Source organism: Helianthus annuus, chromosome 9 (genome assembly GCF_002127325.2).
Source record: "Helianthus annuus cultivar XRQ/B chromosome 9, HanXRQr2.0-SUNRISE, whole genome shotgun sequence".
Lineage (NCBI taxonomy): Eukaryota > Viridiplantae > Streptophyta > Magnoliopsida > Asterales > Asteraceae > Helianthus > Helianthus annuus.
The window spans coordinates 110,229,964-110,254,040 of NC_035441.2; the positions used below are offsets into that span (position 1 = coordinate 110,229,964).

Sequence of the window (24,077 nt, forward strand, 5' to 3'; positions counted from 1 at the left end):
AAAACGATAAAAATTTCCATTTCATAAAAAGAAAAAGCAAGATAGTTTACAAGGAGCAGGGAGAAACACGTGAGAGCAGATCATCAAAATCACACGTGGAAACCACCGTGCACCTCTTTCTTAACATGCGCCTCCTCCGTCACATAATATATTTCTTTTTTTTTTTCAACGGCGTATCAATCCCGACTCCCAGAGCACTCTTGAAGCACCTACTAGACCAAATGGAGTACTTCAAGAGTAACCCGAGCCCATCACCAATTTCGGAGAAAACCCGATAACCCATCCGTCACTAGACACAATAGCGAAGTTACCATTAAAACTCGTTTAGCTCAAGGATCGAAACCAAAATTTCCCTGCATCTCTTATCTATAAATGACTCAGGGTCTGTTTGTTTACCTCTTAATGGTTCAGGTCTCTTACTGGTTCAACACTTAATGGTTCAGACTGTTTGTTTCGTGAGCTGATGTCTGAATGATTCAGACATTTGTCTCTGAATGGTTAAGCATCATACTGAGTCTAAATGGTTAAGATCTCTAATCTGAATTGGTCAGACATTTGCCTTTAAACGGTTAATACCGACTCTTAATAGTTCAGACACCTTATTAGTTCAGTACATTCAGAACTCTTATTAATTCAGGCACCCAACCATTTAATAGTTGTAAACCCCTCACTCTACATAGAATGGGAGTGGAACCTTCATTTACCCAACACAAATGAAAACATTCCACAACTATATTTCTCATTTTCCACATAATTTCCATTCACTTTCTCTCTCTATATCTATCTCTCTCTGTATCTATATCTCTATCTCTCTCCGTCTCCGCCACCCCTCTCATATTCACCGCCGGCCGTTCTCCAAACCCTAAGCCCCCTTCATATTCATCGCCGCCCCCTTAAATCCTCCACCAATCACCTTCTCCGACCATAAATTCTGTTACAGGTATGTGTACGTATAACACCCATCTCTGTTTTCCATAATTCACACTCTCTTACTCTGTTTTTTACATTAATTTCTTCCGTTATTGTAATGATATTTCATATATATTAATTTCCGATTTTAATTTGGTGGAATTCATGATCTTTATTATGGTAGTGGTGTCCACTCATTCCTTTTTGTACCCTTCAGTAATTAATCTAGTTTAAGTGAATCAATTTCGATTGTTTTATTATTAATTTTGAGAATGATCAGTGAGGTTATGCTTAATTAAGATCTGTGTTTAATGCTTTAAATGGCAGGTTATTTATTCAGTATAATTTGTTCTTCGTGTGACTTAATGGATCGATGCGACACATCTGGGTTTGTTAGTGGGGGTTGCATGAATTGAAGAAATACCAAATTCTGATTTTTTTTTTTTTTTTTTTTTTTTTTTTTTTTTTTTTTGGTGACAAAAAGTTGTGTTCTTGAGGTTTTGAATCAGATTGTGGATTGAAATGGCTGAAAACCCTCCGTATTTCGGTTCAATTTTAGCTTCGAATGTTGTTAATGGTGGAAGTAGTTTGCCCTCTAGGTTTTACTCGAATGAGAACAAGGGGAAACAGAGTTCATGGATCGAAGACGGGTCTTCGTTATCTCTCGGGTTGGGTTGTTCGGTGAGCTCGGGTGTCACCGTGTTTTCGGGAAAGGAAGTTGAAGAGCATTCTTCTGGGAATCTTGATCTTACTATGAATATATTCCAAACCGAAACCGATGTGGACCTTGAGTTGAGTCTTGCACCAGGTTCTGTTGAATCCGATGTCACTCGAACATCATCGTTTCCATTTAATGTTAAACCGAGGGTTACTAGCAGCATGATGACATCCGCCGGATTTCAACTTGTGGATGAAGGGTCCACGTCGTCTCGATGGAAATTACCTCTTTTGCCCCCGTTGCAGACCACAGAGGCGATAACTACTCCTTTTCATAACATTGGTTCGAATTTGGTAAACCATGGTGGTTCGTCTTCGTTCAATTCTGGCTTGGTGCAGCCACAACGACGGCGTAACAGCAACGTGAAAAACTGTCGGTTTATCGGATGCACCAGGGGAGCGAGAGGTGCTTCTGGGTTTTGTATTGCACATGGTGGCGGTAGGAGGTGTCAGAGAGAAGGGTGTCAAAAGGGAGCGGAAGGGAAGACCGTGTTTTGTAAAGCCCATGGTGGTGGTCGGCGGTGTGAGTTTCTCGGCTGCACTAAAAGCGCCGAAGGACGGACCGATTACTGCATTGGTCATGGCGGTGGTAGGCGGTGCAGCCATACTGGGTGCACTCACGCCGCTAGGGGCAAGTCGGGGTTGTGTATACGACATGGTGGTGGGAAACGGTGCAAGATGGAAGGTTGCACCAAGAGCGCCGAGGATGCATTGGGCCTTTGTATCTCTCATGGTGGCGGGAAGCGGTGCCACTTTCCCGCCTGTACGAAAGGCGCTCAAGGGAGCACGATGTTTTGTAAGGCTCACGGTGGTGGTAAACGGTGCATGTTTTTAGGGTGCACGAAAGGGGCGGAAGGTAGTACGAATTTTTGTAAAGGCCATGGTGGCGGTAAAAGGTGCACATTTGAAGGCGGCTGTTCTAAAAGCGTCCATGGTGGCACGCTTTTCTGTGTTAATCACGGTGGTGGAAAGCGGTGCGCGATGCCAGAATGTACCAAAAGCGCCAGAGGCCGAACCAGTTTTTGCGTTCGTCACGGTGGTGGAAAAAGATGTGCATATGAAGGGTGTGGGAAAAGCGCCCAAGGCCGAACCGATTTCTGTAAAGCACACGGTGGCGGAAAACGATGTTCATGGGTTCAATCCGACCCGTTGGCTGGTCAAACTTTGTCTCATTGTGACAAGTTTGCTAGAGGGAAAAGTGGTCTTTGTGCTTCTCATAGTCAACTGGTTCCAGATAACCCGATTCCTGGACTCACTCCGGACCACACTCAGTTAACATCAATAGGCTCAGTTGGTTTCGAAGGTAGACCAGTTGAGTTGGCGGGTGGTAGCGGCTACTCGCTTCCAGAAGGCAGAGTTCATGGCGGCAGTTTGATGGCGATGCTTAGAGGGTACGGTAGCGGCACGTCAGAACCAGGGGAGACTCGGCCCATTGCGGGTGGTCGATGGGTGTAAGTAAAACATCTCATTGGATTATTCTGACTCTGACACATTACGGGTAGTCGATGGGTGTAAGTAAAACTTGTCCTTGGGGTAGATAGTGTTGTGAAGTAATGTTAGGGGGCGTTTGGTTTACGGAATGTATTTAGGGGCGTTTGGTTTAACTAATAATGTGATTAAGTTAGTGTTGGATATAGGAATGTTGATATGGTATTTTTGTAAATCCTGTAAGTAGTCAAGTCGGTTATGTTATTTCAAGTGTGTTCATATATGTACAAACTTAAAAATAAAAATGATTTTATATTATTATGCATGTTATGATGATGATGATGATGATGATGATGATGATGATATGGTTGGGGTTGGGCTTCTTGATAAGGGCTTCGATGGATATTAAATACAACCCATACGGCCGTATGGGCTACGGAATACGCCACCTTTATGGCTTTCTCGAACTGGATTAAGCTTTTCTTTAAAAGCCCAAGCCCAAGCCCAAGATGATTTACTATTTATGCTTGATTAATGATTACTGTGTGTATCTAAAAATTAGTAGCAATGCGATTAAATAAATAAATAAAAATAATGAAGTGGGCCTATGGGTTTTCTTAATTCAATGTATATGAAAGAAGAGTTGGTAGCCCTCATGTGCAATTTTCAGCTTTTGGAAGTTAAACGTACATTTATTTAGAAAACCTGTCTCCCCAACTTGATAGAGATGATGAATTTTTTAAAAAATTAGGACATTTAATTCACATGTGATCAAGTCATCTTCGTATATCACTATTCATTGGGGTTTGCAATTTTTTTTATAACGGCGAACACAACCCTTTAAAATCTACTTAAAAAACTTTTGTCTATTTCCCACATTGCGAGGCTTAAACTCGTGAAGATAAATTTCTCGTGTCGAATAGACCAAATGGCTGTTCGCTGATAGAGGTTCAAATAAGCAATGAAAAAAAAAAAAAGGAAATCCATAAAATTATATTTTAGTTCAAATCGCATCACGTTTAAGTATAGTAATCTGTATAATTCACATGTGTTAATTCATCAGCTAATCTGCATCACTTTTGTATTTATAACATTGTAACCAAACCAACACCCATTGTTACAATTATTTAGTTTGTCACTAACCATCTTAATCAATGATCAATCTTTAGTTTGTTGGATGTAGAATTCATGTTTACTTTGATACATAGTATAAACTGTTTTTACTATTTGTTTAATAATCATGAAGTCATAGAACAATATATGGATAGGCAACAGTGGGGGTGGGCGGGGAGGACCACCGGTTATGGCACATTTTATTTGAGGCGCTTTAAAAAAAATCTTATACCTTATTTTTTTTAAATAGAAAGCCCATATAAAACAAAAAGTTATATCTTAATTCCATTTAAAACTATCTATCTCAAAATTTATAGCTTAAGCTCATTACATATTAGCCCAATACTCATTTTAGTTTCAAAAAAATAATAATAACAATGAGCGGCAAAAAAGAAAAAATATTTTACATTATCATTCGTTAAGGCCTAAGGTGTACGTTTTTTCGGGCTTGGACAGGACACATGAATTCTCAAGACTGACCCTGCACCCTAATATTCCAAAACATATGCAATCGTATGATACGTAGAATAATTACATATATTGCGTTTGTTTGGCATGGATAAAAATACAAACTATTTAAAATCATTGCTTTGAAAATAAACATTAGCATTTATATTTCAGGTTGTCACTATGAAGTACACACTTACACTCATTATACTTGAAACAATTAATTCATTGTCTATTTATACTTTTAGCTTGCGTTGGAATTGAAACTTTTTACAAGTCCACCACAACAAGGGTATCCAAGTGATAGCATAAACACAAACACAAAGCTCATTTTTCTACCGACTAGAATTAAGGATTCAATTCATGCTTTATTAAAAGACTTAACTTTTATAATAAAAAAAATATGTGATTTCAATATCGGATCAACAAACCCCTTGACCCCTTGTTCCTCCTTTTAGCTTTGTTATGACTTAAAAACACTTTTAGCACATTTAACGTTTAGTAAGCACTTTTAGCACATTTAACTTTAGTTTTAGCAATATAATATATACATAAAATATCATTTCCCTTTTTACAACTGTATCCCACATACATACAATCACAAAGAGTGGCCAATAGGACACACTCATAGACCATGCTTGGCCAAGACCATCCAACCAAATTCTGCTGTCTATTCAGCATGTGAGTTGGCACTCACCTACAATTTATAGCCTCATTTTTGTAAAGAATCTATTACTTTTATTGTTTTAAATGAGAATGTAAGGGTGTCCGGAGTGGGCGGCAAACCCATTTGGCAAAGCCGGTTTACTGCACGGTAACACCGCCGCCGGTGGGTTTTGCCGCTCGGTGAAGATGGAGACGCGGTAATGGGTTGCCGAAGCGGGGAGAGGGAGGGAAGGAGAGAGAGGGTGTGTGTGGTGGGGTCCATGCTATCTCAACCAATCACATCTTTTTCCTTTTTTTAAATAGTTTACCAATTCATAAAGTGTCTAACCAGTGCCAACACTTTTGAGCATAGTTTAAACAATTAAGGATACACCCTTATTGGTTGATTTTGAAGTTTACCACTTTCAAGTGTCTAACCACTCCCTAGTCCCTACACCCTAAGGCTATGGCGTGTGGAGGAGCCCCATTTTTTAAGAAATGGTCCTCCACGTCAGCAGTCTCCTCGCGGTCATGTCACCATTTAAGGAGGATGAGGCTTCAAGGATGGGCCAAGGGTGTGGAGGATGTATCTTCTCTCTTTTTTATTTTTATTTTTTGTTTATTAAGATTTTTAAAAGTTATATATATATAAGTAAGTAAAATTATTTTTAAAGTAATATGCAATATATATAAAAGTAAATTAATTTAAACTCTAATACCAATGCATACATTACATTAAAAAAATAAAACCTAAACTTAAAAAAAATTTAATTAAAAAAACTACTAGTCGTCATTTGGCTCGTCGTCATTGGGTTCGTTTTATGCGTTGTTCCAAATGTATTTCATCAAGTCCGCTTGAAGATTTAGGTGTGTGTACTCGTTACGTAGCGAGAATCCGAAGATGAAAAACACCACGAAGAAGAAGACATTGTGTGCTAGTATTTATGTAGAGGTTTTTTTTTTTTTTTTTTTTTTTAAGTTGAGATTGTATAAATTTAGGAGTGATTGGGTTAAAAGTGTATAAAAGTAGGTTGAGTGTGGTTGAGATGGGTTAGAAATGAATGAAATTTGTGTGACAGGCCCCGACGTGGCTCGCCGGTCCTGAACCGACCCCCACACCGCTAAGCCTAATTTTCATTACACCAAATATTATAAAACACTTTTTTTTACTCAGGTTTGAATTTAAAATCTCCTTAAAAGGCACGTGGCTCTTTAAATGGGCTATGCTTTGTTACTTGTGTCTTGTTATGTAATTTGGAGATACATAGCACCTTGCTATGTTGATCCCTTGGTTTATGAATAAAAGTTCCTTTTTGTGGTTTGCACTTAGCCCCACATTAACATCTATTACTTTTATTAAAGAGTGAATAATAATGTGTTCTCAATGGACATAATGGGATGGTAAGGTAGCTCTACTCTATAAATCTATTTTAGGGTGAAGGGTTCAAATACCTTAAGTATATGTATTGGTGGTTAGAGCATTTACAATGGATCTTTTAAATTTATTTGAGTGAGAAAACTTATATTATAAAGAATGATTGCGAGTGGTTGTGAGTAGAGGAGAGAGAAAATATAGGAGAATATTACCAGAGGCGTCTTTGAAAATTCATGTACCATGTTCGAGCTTAAAAAATATTCTTTGTCGTACAGTGGCAAAGCTTGAGATTTCCGACCGGGGGGTCGAAAATGTATATACCTAATAAAATTATAAAACAGGGGGCCGAAAACGTATTTACCTAAAAAATTCAATACGAAGTCGAAAACTACATACTGAACACTACTGAGCGAAAAGTTTTATTAGTATTTAAAAAATAATAATCAAATTAGTATTGGCTCAACACCTAATGCCAAGTGGGCTAAATTCTAAACCATAAAAAATTATTTGTAAATGGGCCTATATTATATTGGAAATGGTATATGTTTACTATTTAAAAAAATAACATGTACATATCAGTTCTTTTTAAATCGCGTGCCCCTCGAAATCACGGGCCTTGTGTGGAGGTCTTCCCCGCACACCATCAAAGCCGTCACTGAATATTACTGTTCATAGGTAAATATACAGGAAACATTGTTCACCCCTTATAATTTTATAATATTTTTAAAGGTGGTTGTGAGTGGAGGAGAGAGAAAAAGGTAATAATAATAAAGGTATAAAAAGTATTATTTAATTGAAAATGAGAGAGAAAAAGTAGTGATTTTTAGTGTAATTATATGGATATAGATAAAGAATTCAATATGAATGCTCTTAATATGAGTAAATTAGTAGTTATTAGTTTGTCGTTCCAAAAAAAACTTATAATGATTACATTAATCAAAATCATTTTAGCTATTATATGATTTTGCTTTATAAAATTTAGGAAAACCAGATAAAACTAAATGATCCTAATGGAAGAAGAAACACTAAACGAAAGGGATTGTCTAGACTAGGGTCAACAGATTGGGAATGTCTGATCTTCATGAGTTCTTGTTAATGATTCAATCTGCAAAACTGAACAACACCCTTAGGCTCGTCACGAAAAGGAGAGGTTGAGGGTTTTTCTCGTAACTACCCTCCGACGTGAAAATAAGTAATCTCTTTAATGAGTGTAGGTGAGAATGAAGATCGAGAGAATGGAATGGAATCACTTGAAGGAGGAATGTGGTATATATAGTCGAGATGCTGAGAAGATATCGGGCGAGACGTTAATTTTAGAATATCCCTTTTGTCCATTCCATGATAACTGTTAGTGGTGGCAGAGGTGAGTGTGTATTCGCAGAACGTTATTGGTCGGACGCCACTATCTAGATGTCCTTATGGTCTCTTCTATGATAACTGCTAGTGGAGGTCCAGATGAATAAGAATCCGTGAAACGTGATTGGCCAAACATCGTTGTTGACGATCCTTTTAGTCTCTCCTACGATAACCACTAGTGGATGTTGATCCCAGATAACAATGCTCTTTTCTAAATTTGGCAAGTGATTTCAAAAAATGTGAAAATAATGTGCAGAAATAGAAATCAAACTTTCAAGAAACACAACTATAGAATTTTCAAGATTATATCACTTTGAAACAAGGTTTACAAGGTGATTGAGAGGTTATTGGCTAATACAAACAAATACTTTAAGAATTCTGTAATGAAGGGCAGTGGAGTTTTGTAGTATGTAATGAATGCTTGGCTTAACTCATTCTCCCTTCGGTGTTGGATTCTCTATTTATAGAGATTGTTTGACATAAACAAACATTTGTTTATTCATGCACTTGTCTGCGTAAAGTAGCTTTTGGCATATTCATTGAATCCATCGAAGGTCCACTTACTACTTTACTGTGGTTGCGGAACCTTATTTCTTTGACAAGTTGGTTCATCAGATTTCTGATGAACAGAATGCACCAGATTCTGATGATAAATACTAGATTTATTATCAGACTTATCAGATTGGTCTTTTCTGTTCGTCCTTCTTTGCATGTGATCATTTTCTGATACTTGTTGAAGATGATGCTTAGCTTTCTGCTTGTCCTGTTATCTTGTATAAACACCACGGAGAAAAACACCACATTTCAGGGATGTTAGGTAGCATTGATTGCACGCATCTTGTTTGGAGGATGTGTTTCACTGAGTTATGAGGCCAATATATGAGAGGTGATCACGAATGCCCAATGGTCATGGTCGAAGCGGTCGCATCACAAGATTTATGGTTTTAGCATGCGTATTGTGGTTCGCTCGGTTCACTAAACGACATCAATGTGCTCCAACAATCTCCAATATATCTCGCTGAACGAAATGGACCTGCACCCAAGTGTCCATTTCAAGTGAATGGACATACATACAAACGTGGATACTATCTAACCCACGGGATCTACCCAAATTGGTCAACGTATGTGAAAACGTTTCCATAACTCGCTGACCCGAATGAAAAGAAGTTCAGGAAATTGCAAGAAGGGACAAGAAAAGATGTGGAGTGTGCTTTTAGTCCGCTAAAAGGAAAAGGGGCATACTTAGGGGACCTATGCATGCTATGACTGTGGACAAGATTATTAGCATGACGTATACGTGCATCATACTGCACAATATGATCGTAAAGGACGACATGCATGCGTTCTCACTGGTCCACATCCGGGATCTAGTCGTCGAACCCGTTTTTGACGATAATGTTCTTCGCGAGTTGATGGATCAAGATACGCATTATCGACTTGGAAAATAATCTTGTGGTCCATCTTGCAACTCAAGATCTACCTTACCTTGAGGAGTAGTTTGTTTTATATTTTTATTGTTTTTCTATTTTATTTTAATTCTTTTTTTAATTTTATTAATTTGCTTATTTTAAATTGTTATCTAATGAAAATTCATATTTAGTTAAATTCAATTGTTGATTTTATGAAAATTTTAAACAAAAGTTTGTGGCAAGGGTAAGACGATGCCAGTGTTTTATGATAAAGAGTATTTTATAAGAAAATGACATGGCAGGAATCGATTGGTTGAGACAAAGATACTATCCTTTTACAGTTTTACGTAATGTGACAAATTATCAAACAGTCGATTCGAATAGTTCTTTGTCGGTTAACATGTTTTTTGTTAGATTATATTAATAAAACTTGATACGTATTTGACTGATATAGTAACTAGTCTTGAAGAGTTAAATCTGGTCGAAATCAAACTTGATAAATCTTTTGTTTTATAGAATCTAATGGTCCCATAACTCGACCCAGAATAAAAAAGAAATATTATTAAACTTAAACTAGAATCTTTTTGTGTTCACTCATAAAAATATAAGAAAAAGAATGCCTTTTGGGGATTTATTAAAAAGCATGGCAGATCTCAAGTGGTGTGTGGATTTATTGAAAAAGCTTAATTGGCTGAGCTGGTTATGGTGGAAAGATTTGGTCTTGTGTCAAGTCCACATGGGCCTTTTGAAATTCCAATAACTAGATAACATATGCTCAGAAAAAATATTACTTACTTATAACGTTTGTATTATTTTGTATCTTTTTAAAACAAATCTATATAATTAGGATTAACATAACAATGGCATTGTTAATCTGATTCTGAGGCTATTAGACTCGTTAAGATAATAAGGCCATTATCGACCCGAATGAAGAACTTCTTACATATGTTATGTAACATTCGGTAGCCTATGGTACAAAACCCTTCTAGTATGGATGATTGCATATATCTGTCTTAACTATAATTAAGAAAATCATTATCAAGGATCGCTTCTCTCATGTATTATATATGTTTATATGTGTAAGTATATAGGCTATTTTTTGGTATACAAGTTTTATCTTACATCAAGATTAAAAACAAATACAAGGAATGCCATCAAATTTTTGGTCGAGTTATAACTAAGCATGTGTGATTAAGTTATGCATCTATAGCAACGAGACATGAAATATTTTGAAGTATCTATATTATTTTTGTGTATCATCATAAATGTCTTGATGTATATAAAGTTATAAACACTGCTCTCTTATTAAGAAATTAAATACATGTACTAAGACTAGATACCAAAGTGGATATATGGAAACAGGGCCGGCTATGGGAATTCGTGCATCATGTTCGAGTTTAAAAAAAAATGTCCTTAGCCTTAACGAAATTGGGTATTTGGCTTACTAAATGTCTAAACCTAATGTCAAATGAGTTAATAACTAATCTAAACCATAAGAATAGTTTTGTAAGTGGGCCGGCCTATGTTGGTGTTTGTATGGGTGTACCCTATTAAAAAAATATTTTACATATACATATCGGTTTTTTTTCATAAAAAATGTGCTCCTCGAAATATTGGACCCTGACCGGTGGTCCTCCCCGCCCACCTCCAGGGCCGGCAATGTATGGAAAGTAGATATAAAAAATATAGAAACTCGGCAAAAGTTTTTAAGTATATGTAAAAAAAAGTAAAAAGTAGGTCAAGTTTGTAGAATCAAATCCATGTAAGAATATAGTGTAGATGCACAAAAATGTTTTATGTATTTTTATGGCTATGAAAACATACCGAGTTTTAAGTGTACATGAACAAAAATGTCACGTATTTTAATGACTATGAAAACATAGAGTTTTAATAACTCCTGATTAAATGAAGTATAAAGGAGAATAATGTTTCAAACAAAATTTCAGTTTCATAAAAAGATTGTTAACTATATACTTTATAATATTACTTTGCATTAACATAATATTATGACATGACTTTTGTAATTAGTTTTCTATTTGCACGTTCACTTTTGAGTCAAAAATTAAGAAAAAAGTGACTCATACCTAAGTTTCTTTCTTATTTGTATTGTTGGGTCAAGAGTCCCAATTTGCTTTTTAGCATTACATTAACGCAAGGAAAAGACTGTGGGACCAATCACATTTTGGTTGCCAAAAGTAATTTTTTAAGTAAATGCATTTTATTCACTTAAAAAGAGAAAAATACTATAAAAATTAAAAAACATCATGCTTTATGTTTTTCTTAGTAAAAGTTATTTGCAAATTAAAAACTAACTAGCAATAAGTCTTGCGCGTGTTGCGGCGCGGGTACATCGCAAGCATCGAATGGATTAGTCCAAACCTTATGTGATGCGTTAATCATATAAAACACGCGTTTCGACATATTTGATTGAACTCAGTGTAACCTATATAAGCATTGCGATTGAATCAAAACATAAAGTAAATCAAATTTATACCGTACAATCATAACATATTATATGTGACCTGAGTCATACATAGAAAACGTAATGGGTATAACGGTAAAAGCTGACACGCATAATCAAAAGAGATTAATTAGAGCTTTTAGAAAAGGGGAAAAAAAAGAAACCACAATTTTACTTCACTCGGATCAAAACAAAATTTGCAAAACATTTATAAAATAATCACGAAAACATATCATATTTGATCTGACTCGTTTCCCAAAAAAAATTACGTCAAAACATACACCAACTCGAATTTATAACGAAACACACATAAAAATATGCACGTAAAAAATAGTTTTTTAAACGAAAACGTATTATATTTAACCTGACTCGTTTCCAGAAAAAGCTTACGTCGAAACATAGAGGAAATCGAATTTATACAGACACGTACATAAAAATATGCACGTAAAAATAGTTTTTCTTAAGTAAAGGAGGTATAATGGTAAACTCGGCACAAATTATTAGTAAAAAAACTTAATAGGTTAAATGCATTCGTAAAATCGTGCTAAGTAGCACTAATGCCACACCACTGCAAGCGACCACCAACATCAGAAGAGCTTGTACAAATAAAATAAATAAAAATGTAAAAAATAACACCGAACGAAAAACAAACGTAAAATAGTTGAATCGCGCACGCTTGTTGCGGTGTGTTAATGCGAAGAAATTAGACATAAACATAAAACGTAGAAAACAATAACTAAGTCGATTTAAGAACCGCGTGTTGCGACGAACTTGTCAAACGGAGAACATCTGACGCGTTACGACTGGCCTGTCAAAGGGAAAACATAGACAAAAAAACGTTAAACCCCACATGCACGTTGCGGCGTGTTGACTCACAAAATTTAAAACGAAACATAAAAAGAAAACCTTGCGAAAGATGAAAAGTATGGGGTTAGGAAGTTGAAATAAAAAAATGTTGGGGTTAAATTGCAAAAGATATAAAGTTTTGGGTTAAAGGTAAAGAAGTCAAAGGGGAAAAATGTAAAAGATAAACACCTTTAGATTAAAATGAAAAATGCAAAAACTTTTTTTAAAAACTCACAATGAATAAATTACAACAACACAAGCAACAATTGGTGGGTAATATGCTTTCTATTTTTTCTAGCCTCTTAATATTTTTTTTCACATCAAACACTCATTCATATGTTATATTTAAACACAAGAGTAAATTACAAGTTTTGTCCTTTATGTTTACATCAAATTAATAGCATTTGTCTTGAACCACAACCTCCCCCTGCAACCCGCCGTCCATCACCGCTCCCCCTTCACTGGTGATATCCATCCGCCGTCATCGCACCTAACCCACCACCACAACCACCCCCTCACCTTCAGCCACCGCCACCCCTAAACTATTGCTTCCTTTTACCCTCGTCAGAACTTTCTCCACCGCCGGTACCCTCTTTCATCTTTCATTACCATACAATTAACAAGCATCGTTGACATACTTTGGTCTCAATCATGCGGGAACGACCTCGCTAGGGTTTCGTCATTCTTCCGTATTCCAGGAGATCCAAATCAGTGTGTTAAGAGAGAAGAAAGGGATTTTCAGTTTAGAGAGAGAGAGAGAGATTATATTATATGTTTTATCTTTCAGTTTATTTCAAATCAGTCCCTAAATATAAGTTGTTTTATACTATAGTCCCTAAAGAGATGAAATGACAACACTGCCCTCATGTGCAAGGCATATGACCATATATAACTAAACTATATAACTGGGTTTGGCCTAAAGGACATAACGTGCAAGATTTTGGAACATTAAGTACAAAACTTGTCAACTTTTGCGCTAAAGGACAGCGCCTGCAATTTGGTGTAAACATAAAGGACTAAACTTGTAATTTACTCTAAACACAATTATAAAATTTATTTACTTATATTATGTGGGGAAATCATCAAGATGAATTAATTTTTTAAATTGGACACGTGGAAAGGCAAAATCCGTTTAATGTTTATCCTTTTTTCCCTTTTTTCCAATAAGTTGATAACTAATAATAAGACCCGCGCGTGTTGTGGCGCGGGTACTTCGTAAATATCGAACGGATTAGTCCAAGCGTTATATGATGTGTTAGCCATATGAAAACGCACGTTTTGACGTGTCCGATTGAACTCAATGTATCATATAATTGCATTGCGATTAGATCAAAACGTAACATAAATCGAATTTATATCGTACAATCATAACGTATTATACGTGACCCGACTAACTCGAATTTATATCATCAAGCCAAAAACTCTTGAGGGGGTCAAGGTGGCATTTACAAAGTTCATAAAAAGTTAAGTGGTTAAAAGTTGCATTTCCTAAACCTAAGGGCTAAGAAAGGGTAAAGATAAAATTTGATAAAGTTTTGGGGGGTAAGAAAGAAACTATAACAAAGTTGGGGCTAAAAAGGAAACTACGACAAAGTTAGGGTGTCAAAAGCAAACTATTTTTAAAATGGAGTAGTTTAGAGACTAAATTTGCCATTTTATTCAGCTTTGAAGGTACCAAAGTTAAGGGGCTAAAATTACAATATCGTAAAAATACAGGAGATAAGAATACCTTTTTAATAATATATTATTTTATTAGTTGATTATTTAATTGGTTATAGTAAATGATATAAAATATTTAAAATGTTAAACTATTTGATAGAATATTGAAATTTAATCATTGTACATTGATACAAGAAATTGTTGAGGGTGTCTGTGACAACCCGAGATTTCAAGGTCCTTCCTCAACGCATTACTTGTTTCACAATCCTATTTTAAGTTGTATCTTGTGCAATGTTTAGTTGTAACTTTGGATTATGCACACACATGAGTCACGAAGAATCCGAGCCGACGAAGAACTACAGTTCTTCGTCACAATCACTCAACGAAGAGAAAGGGTCTTCGTCACAACTTCCTACTCGACGAAGCCTTGACAAAGTATTGAGAGTTCGTCGCCAGTAGAGTTTCGTCAAAGATAGTTCGTCGCCAGTGGGGTGCTTCGCCGGCCCAGATTTCCTTCGAAGCCCAGGAAGGGCCCAACTCACTTACGCGAACATAAACACACGTAGGGTGTTTTTATCTCACAAAAACTCACCATATCACAAACCCTAGCACTCTCATTTGTTCCTGTGAAGTTGACGACAACTCACCATTCAGAGTTTTCATTCCTTTGAAGCTTATCTCTTGTGTCCAGCGATGATCATTCCTCGGTAAGTATGAACATGTTTATTGAATCTTTGTTTAATTGCTCACGGCTACGTGTAACTGATTGATGTGCTACAAGAATGATCATGATTTTGTTAATCTAGGTATTATAGTTAGACAATCGTCTGATGATATGGTCTGTAATTGTTACGATTGAATGTTATTCTGCATATGAACGAGATGTAGGATTTAATACTAGAGAACATTAGATATGATTTAGAATAACATGTGATATTGTTATACGGCATAGAATTGCTCAATGATATGCACTTGTTAATGCATGCAGACTAGGCTTGATGAGGTTGGTTGCTCATAGATCAGATACAAATAATTAGTCATGATGACTAATATTGATGACATGTTATTGTTTCAAGAACTGTAGAATGATGATTGGGGTTATCGTAAATCATAGAACTTGTTAATGTTTGCGCTGTTGTTGAACGACGGCCGTTAGGGTTTATTGATCATAACCACCTGTTGATATGATGAAGAGTGGTCCTTCGCCACTAGGATCCTTCGTCAAACCCTAAGATGACGAAGAATTGATACTTCGTTGGCACGTTCTTGACGAACCATTAAGGTTCTTCGTCATGATCATCCTTGACGAAGAATAGTTCTTCGCCGAGGGATTCTTCGTCAAACTCAATTCCGACGAAGGTTAATCCTTCGCCATAAGGATCCTTCGTCGAGAAGGCATATGGACAGAACAGTAAACAGTATATGTTGTATAGGATGATGGATGCTTGTGTTTATAAAATCCTATTTGTTGCATGATGATAAAGGTGAGCAGGAATGAGAAAATCTGATTTGATTGATGTGAGTAGCAAACTTACCTGTTAAGTGTTGTTATGTGACACGCACGGGAGACGTGGACTTGTATGAGAACTGAATACTTGTTATGAGATTTATGGTAATCTTTGCAGTGAATGCAATCTGTGACAATACGTGATTCAATTATTATGCAACTGATGTTATGGATAATTATTGTTGGGAACGAGAACTTGTGTTATGAACGCGTATGAAATCTAAACGTTTGCTATGTGATACGTGACAATGTTGTTACATGTGACTTGTTGAATACGTGATCTAGATATGTGTTTACGAAACTGATCATCTCTGGTAACCACGGTAGGGTTTGGTTGACCAACTTGGAACGGGTAATGTAACGTAACATACCGAGCGAATCTAAGGTGAGTTCACTGCGCTATTTCAAGCATGCGTCCCGGGGAGGGACATCTGGTAGGTATTCCGGGGAGGAGTACTGGGTTATTGGGTTTGACTGGAATGTTAAACTCGGGATGTTGGTTAATACACTCATATCTATCATTAAGTCCCATCATATACCGAATTGGTTGCCGGGGAGGCAACGGGGTTATTAGTTGATAGCGCTATTAGGTTTGGCACCCTCACACCGTACCGGGGAGGACGGGTGTGAACTAATTACCTTAACCACTTGACCAATGTTTGATAGAGCATTGGGGAAGGGCAAATAATCTGGAGCCATCTGCGGTAATCGAGTTATTAACAACATCGAATCTCTGAAATGTTTTAAACTTATATATGGTAACTAAACGCGTAAACAAAACTGTGAACTCACCAGCGTTATCTGATACACTTTTATGCATGCTTGCAGGTCAATAGGTACATATCATTGGAACTTGCTGTCTGGGATGCTGGAGTGGTCATGGGTCGAGATATATGGAATCATGAGACGAGTCTATTGGTTTTTGTTCACTTGGGTTTTAATATTCTTGACTATTGTATTATGCTTCCGCTGAACAATAAAATGTTTTAGACGATATATTTTAATAAATGAAAGTTTTACTTGAAATCTTGTTATGAGTTCAATGTGAATGGTGGCTAGATCCTGGTACGTCACACGCCTCGCGGGGGTTTCCGCATGTGGTATTTTGGGGGTGTGACAGTGTCGGTGGCTATGTCACCGACTTTCTATTTTAAGATGTATTGTAAAATAATTTATAACATATAATAAAAATACATGAACGTGAATGACATAGTTCAAAATAAAAAAAAATCATATACATTGGCATGCATAAGTTTATAGTCATTAAAAAGTTATAAGCAAATGCATTTTATTGCTATTATAACGTAATTTGTCAAATGATGTTTTCATGATTTTATCCAATCATGATTAAGAGATTTTTATAATTAACATGTTAAGGGACTGTTATAATAAAAACAGAAAGTATGTTAGTTTTTATGTCTAAAAAATTGCTAAGTGACTTTTACGAGAAAAAAAAAAAGAGAATATATGTTGCATTTTATTGCTATTTTTTCATGATTTCATCCAATCATAACTAAGATATTTTTTCTTAAATTAACAAGTTAAAGGACTTTTATAATAAAAACAAAAACTATGTTAGTTTTTATGTGTAAAAAATTTCTAAGGGACTTTTACGAGGAAAAACAGAAAATATGTTAGTTTTTAAATACAAAAAATTGTTAACTAACTTTTACCAGAAAAACAAAAAAAAATATTGGTATATATATAACTTGCTAAATAAATTTATTATAGTTAAAAGCTTTATATATATAACTTGCTAAATAAATTTTTTATGGTATTTACCCTAGAAATATAAATTTTTTTATGGACTTTTATAATAAAGATTTTTTTATTTATTAATAAATAAATTTATTAATAGTTAAATAAACCACAATAGATATAAACAACATATTAGCGCATCAAATTTAAATTAATACGATTGGTTAACCTATCTCACGATTAATATGAGAAATGTGAATCAAGTAACTCGTATACAAAAAGATACGAGGGTAGAATTTGATCGATAAATATTCAATTTATGTTGTGCATGTTTTAGACTATTATCTCGGAGGCACATATCAAATAATCATCCCACAGAGGAGGATCTAGCTTACGAAGAGCGTTGTCACAATGTATACGTCATTCGCGTATATTTTTAGAAGCTAATATCTATAAACAATTGTTATGGCATAGAATTGAAAAATAAAATCAGAGGGAAAATATAAAAGTTATAGAAACAGTGTCAAGAAATATAAAAAAGGTATTAGGAAAGACGAATACTTACCAAATATCATATATTTTTGTTTAACTTTTCATATGTTATGCTTATTTCACATCGTTTGGAATCAGTGGCGAAGCATGAGATTTTCGACGGGGTAGTTATGAATTTTCAACATACGTGATTATGATTTTTCAACATGCGTGATTATGGTTCTTAAGAAATATTGTATTTTACATTTACACTATGTGTGTGTGTGTGTATATATATATATATATATAGATTGAGGTTTCTGTAAAAAAAACCAAAAGTGTGAGAAGTGTAAGAAAGAATCTCAGCCATTAGATCTTTTGATCTAATGGTTGAGATCAATGGAGACCAAATTGTAAAATGTTTTTATTAGTTTGGACTGATTTGAAAATTGTATGGGCAATTGTGTCTTTTATATCCACCTGAAAATAGGAAACTGTAAATCAATTCCCTAAAATTACGAATTCTCTTTCTTCTTCCAGAATTCGAATCCTCCTCCTTCCAGAATTCGAATCATCATCATCAATAATCCATCTCGAATCTTCATCATCGTCAGTTTACATCTCAAATCATCATCATCATCAATACAGCAACATCGACATCTCCGAATCAGACCTGCTGGACACCACCGAACAACCATCGCAAGCCACCCACCTGCTCCGATCGGTTTCCACCGAGAACCACTCAAGTTGTCGCACCTCCGCTACCGGTCCTACAAATCTCCACAATGTTGTTGCTGTTTCAGACGCCCACCATTACGGGGTTGTAGTGTTATACAGTGTTATAATAGGGTAATATCGTGTTATATATTATTCATAGTGTGTTATAGTGTGTAGTGTTATATTTTTTTAGTGTTATGTACTTATTACATTATTATGAACTGTTGAATGGTGTTTTGCAGTGTCTTTAATAGTGTTATATATTATTGAATGGTGTTGTATACTTATTGAATGGTGTTATATACTTATTGAATGGTGTTATCTATGTGTTGAATGGTGATTTTGCAGTGTTATTCGTAGTGTTTTTATAGAGATCTTTAGAATGATGTTATATACTTATCGAATGGTGTTATAGACTTACTGAATGGTGTTATATTTTATTGAATTGTGTTATATACGTGCTGAATGGTAGTTGCAGTGTTATTCGTAGTGTTTTTACAAAGATCTTTAAAATGGTGTTATATACTTATTGAATGGTGTTATATACTTATTAAATAGTGTTATATACATGCTGAATTGTGTTTACAGTATTATTTGTAGTGTTTTATAGAGATCTTAAAAAAACGTATTCCTATAAATTAGGGTGGCGGTTATGGAAGGTTTTGAATTAATTAAATCAATGATAAAATTACTTGTTTACCTTTTTGAATTAATTTAGATTTAGGACACATGTCACCTCTACAATGTTTCTCACACTTCTCACACTTTTAACCTTTTTTACAATAACTTTACCCTATATATAGGTTATTGTTAAAAAGGTTAAAAGTGTAAGAAGTGTGAGATATATTTTGGAGATGACATGTTTCCTCAATCTAAATTAATTAAAAGGGTAAACAAGTATTTTTATCATTGATTCAATTAATTCAAAGCCTTCCATAACCGCCACCTTATTTATAGGAACATGGTTTTTTTTAAAGATCTCTATAAAAACACTACGAATAATACTGCAACCACCATTCAGCACGTATATAACATCATTCAATAATTATATAACACCATTCAATAAGTATAACACCATTTTAAAGATCTCTATAAAAACACTATGAATAACATTGCAAAATCACCATTCAGCACATATATAACACCATTCAATAAGTATATAACATCATTCAATAATTATATAACATCATTCAATAAGTATATAATACCATTCAATAAGTATATAACACTATTAAAGACACCACCTCTATTTCCAGAATGTGATAGCATGGTTATTATACATGGTGTTTTAAACCTGCATGCATGGTGTTTTACATCTGCATGCTAGTAGATGTTCCAGATTCCATATGTTAAAACACCATGGTGTTTTAAAACCTACATTCCAGTAGATTAAAAAAACACCATGCTTTCCAGTATGTGTTTAAAACACCACGCTTTGAATCACAATACAATTAAAACACCACTGTATGAACATAGACAAAACATCATGGACTAAACATCTGATCGAAACATATTTTTTTCTCTATATAAGTATAGCAATATGTCACTCATATTAAAGATAAAAAACGATCGTTATTATGATGTAACTTTTTTTTTTAAAAAAAGTTATGTATAAAAAGTTATTGACGTTTAAAAAAGACGGGGGAAGTTGAATGTGCATTAATGTTAGTTTCTTAATTTAAAAATGTTAAATTTACCTGTATACCCTTAATCTAGAAAATTAATATGTTTAATACTAAACATTATTTACAATTTTGCTATTATGATCTCAACCATTAGATCAAAGATCTAATGGTGTAGATTCTTTCTTACCTTTCTCACAAAAAACCTCTTTTTTACAGGAACCTCTACCTATATATATATATAGGGGAGGATTATCTTGAGAGCGCTAAATATTGCGAGAACCGTGAGAACGAATGAAAAAACCAATCAAAACCGAATTTTTTTTAATATAAACCTCATTGTAATAAAAATACAACATCAAAAAAGAATTTACAACATCAAATAATTCATTTCTCCTCTAAAAATCATTCTTATAGATTTTTTTACACATGTGTAAATATAACAAATTTACACATGTGTAAATGGCAAACTTACACATGTGTAAATTTTCTTTATTTAGAATTCACGAAAATTTATACGTGTAAATTTAATTTCTAACATTGTATTCGAATAATAATAATGTGTAAAAAGAAATTTTGAATTTGAATTGTTTTTTACAAAGTTCTCGTGGTTTTTGACCAAGCTCTCATATATATATATATATATATATATATATATATATATATATAGGGGAAGGTTCTATGCAGAACACTAAATATCGCGAGAACACGCAGAACAAAATGAATCACTCATTTTTTCAATCCTAAAAACCTAAAAAGTAAATGAAAATGTTATAAATCTAAGATTTATTGTTTCTCACACTATAATTAAAACAAAAAATGAAAAATCTTCAGTTTTTAAATAACCTACACACATGTAGGTTATGTGTAGGCTAAATTACCTACATGTATGTAGACTATGTGTAGGGAAAAATATATGATTTTTTATGTATATATAATACACATATGAATGTAAGAAACATAAAATTCAAGAAATATGAACTTTAAATCCCAAAATTTAGTGATTTAGAGTTGTTCTTTTTGTTCTCGCAATAATTAGTGTTTTGTAATGATCCTTATCCTATATATATATATATATATATATAGGGGAGCGCTAAAATGAAAACCACCCACAGTTGTAAGAACCGCGAGAACCACTCTCAACCAATCATAAAATGCCAACCTAAAGGGTATTGTGGTCATTTACCTCAAATGTCTAATCCACCTCTCTCTCTCTCCATTTAATGCACCAGAGATACCTTTTTCTCTCTCTCTTTAAAAGCTAATCCTCTCTCCAGAGATTTTAAAATCTACTCCAAACACACACACATCCTCTCTCTCTTGAATCTTCCTCAACGACAACAAGAACCAGACGGACTCCGGCCGGCCTCCGGCGAGCAGACGACGGCCGGATACGGGCCAAATCCCTCTCTCTGACCCAATACCGCAGTGATAAGAACAGCGGGAGAGGCGGCGTCGCTCTGCCGGTGACCACCGCCGTCAACGAAGATGATGATGATGACCACCGCCGGCAAGGGTTGGTGATCTTCAACTCTGGTCTCTGCCGGAGATGATGATGATGACCGGAGATGACCCAACAACCAAGATGATGATGATGACCGAAGGTTATAAAGATGATGATGATGATGAACGCCAGAGGTGACCCAACAACCAAGAAGTTGTGGATTAATGGAAACAACTTAGCTATTAAAACATACTATGCTTTTATTGTGAAGGTATCAGGCTGGGAAAAAGTATTGTATTAGCTAGGAACCATCAAGAAATCATCATCGAGGTTAATATCTAATCATGAGTTTATGTTGAAAATTTTATTTTATTTTTTATCTTGATTTCTGATTTGATTGCGATTATTAATGCAGAGTTTATCAAGCAATCCAAACAGATGCATGATGATCTGTAATAGATTTCGAAACTTCAAACTTAGAACTCGGTTTAAGGTCGGTTTCGGCTCAGAACTTGGTTCATTTTCGGTTCGATATAGTTCAGTTACGGTTCACTCGGTTCAAGTTCGGTTCGACAAGAAAACAGGGCGGTGACACAGTTCAGTAGCGGCCCGGGTTTCGGCTCAACACGGTGCAACCCAGGTCAGTTTCGGGTTTTGGTTTGGGTCGAAAGCAGTCAACGGACCCGGTTCGGGTCAGCAGCAGTCAAACAAGTCAAAGATGGTCAACTGAGGACCGGTAAAGTTTAAACGTAGCGAGTTATTATTACGTTAGTTTAGATTTTATTTGAGTTATTATTACATTAGTTTAGATTTTATTTAGTTAACGCGCACCGAGCTCGAACCGATACTTTAGTGACTTGTTACGTTTGGCATTTTGATAGAAATTTTACATATTGTGTTTATATTGTTGAAAATTGTTGAGTTTTGAAAAGATAACGACAACTTGAGTTGTCGGCTTCTTCCAAAAACAGAGGAAACTCTGCCCGTTTTCCGTAAAAACGTAAAACGTAAAAACGTAAACGTAAAACGTTTTACGTAAAACGTAAAAACGTAAACTTTTTAACGTAAAACGTAAAACGTTTTACGTAAAACTTAAAACGTTTTACGTAAAACGTAAATCGTGAAAAGTTTTACGTAAAACGTAAAAAGTTTTAACGTAAAACGTAAAAAGTAAAAAGTTTTACGTAAAACGTAAAACGTAAAAAGTAAAAAGTAAAAAGTTTTGACGTAAAACGTAAAACATAAAAATTTTAATGTAAAACGTAAAAAGTTTAACGTAAAACTTAAAATGTAAAAAGTCTAAAAAGGTTAACATAAAACGTAAAACGTAAAAAGTGTAAAAACGGCGCGTAAAACCGGGAATAAAAAACCACACGTAAAAACCAGGTCGCAAAAACGGCGTGAAAAAACGGGGCGTAAAAAACGGCGCGTAAAAACGGGACATAAAAACGTGACGCTAAACGGCGTGTTAAAACGGGACGTAAAAAATGGGGCGCAAAAACGGCTTGTAAAAAATGTGAATTAAAAAACGGCGCGACAAAAAACGGCGCCTAAAACCGGGCCTAAAAAACGGCACTTAAAAACTACGGTCGCAAAAACGGCATGAAAAAACGGAGCGTAAAACGGGTCGTAAAAAAACGCGCGTAAAAAACGGGTGGTAAAAAAACGCGCGTAAATTTTTTTTATAAAAAAATCTGGTTTCAAAATATTTGTTTAATAAAGAAATCTAATTTAAAAAAATAATTAATGTAATAGGACAAAATTGTAATAAAAAACAATAAACTTAATAAGACAAAAAAAACAAAATTACTTAAATACCCTTTTAGATTAAAATATTAAAAACATAATAAGACAAAAAGAATTTAATATTACTTTTAACTACTTTTAATCTTATCCATCCATTTTTAAGATCTAATGGCCAGAAAGTGGTTCCCGCGGTTCTTACAACTGTAGGTGGTTTTCATTTTAGCGATCCCCTATATATATATATATATATATATATATATATATATATATATATATATATAGGGGATGGTTCAAATGAAAACCACTTTTAACGCGAAAACTCGAAAACTAACTAAAAAAAGCCTAAAAAACACACAAATTTTTTTTTTTTTTTTTTTTTCAATTTTTTTAATAAAAATCGCTAGTTTTTATATATAAAAAAAAACTTTTTTTCAAAAAAAAAAAAAAAAAAAAAAAAATTTGTGTAGTGCACATGTGTAATAATACACATGTGTAGTACACAGACAC

The 24,077-nt window shown here is 34.7% G+C and overlaps 1 protein-coding gene across 4 annotated transcripts; it reads left to right on the forward strand.

Moving 5' to 3' along the window:
* Positions 1-676: 676 nt before the first annotated feature.
* Positions 677-3,390, forward strand: LOC110878181. 4 transcript variants are annotated; one of them, XR_004866958.1, is made up of 2 exons: positions 677-940; positions 1,237-1,369. XR_004866958.1 is itself a non-coding variant. In XM_035977496.1 (2 exons), the coding sequence occupies exon 2, from the start codon at positions 1,432-1,434 to the stop codon at positions 3,079-3,081; it is 1,650 nt and encodes a 549-aa protein (XP_035833389.1). In that variant the 5' UTR covers positions 690-940; positions 1,394-1,431; the 3' UTR covers positions 3,082-3,390. The 4 variants fall into 4 exon arrangements, 3 of the variants coding, with proteins under 3 accessions (XP_035833389.1, XP_035833390.1, XP_035833391.1); XM_035977496.1 differs by lacking the exon at positions 1,237-1,369 and adding an exon at positions 1,394-3,390 and having other exon boundaries at positions 690-940; XM_035977497.1 differs by lacking the exon at positions 1,237-1,369 and adding an exon at positions 1,419-3,372 and having other exon boundaries at positions 690-940.
* The last annotated feature ends 20,687 nt before the right edge of the window (positions 3,391-24,077 follow it).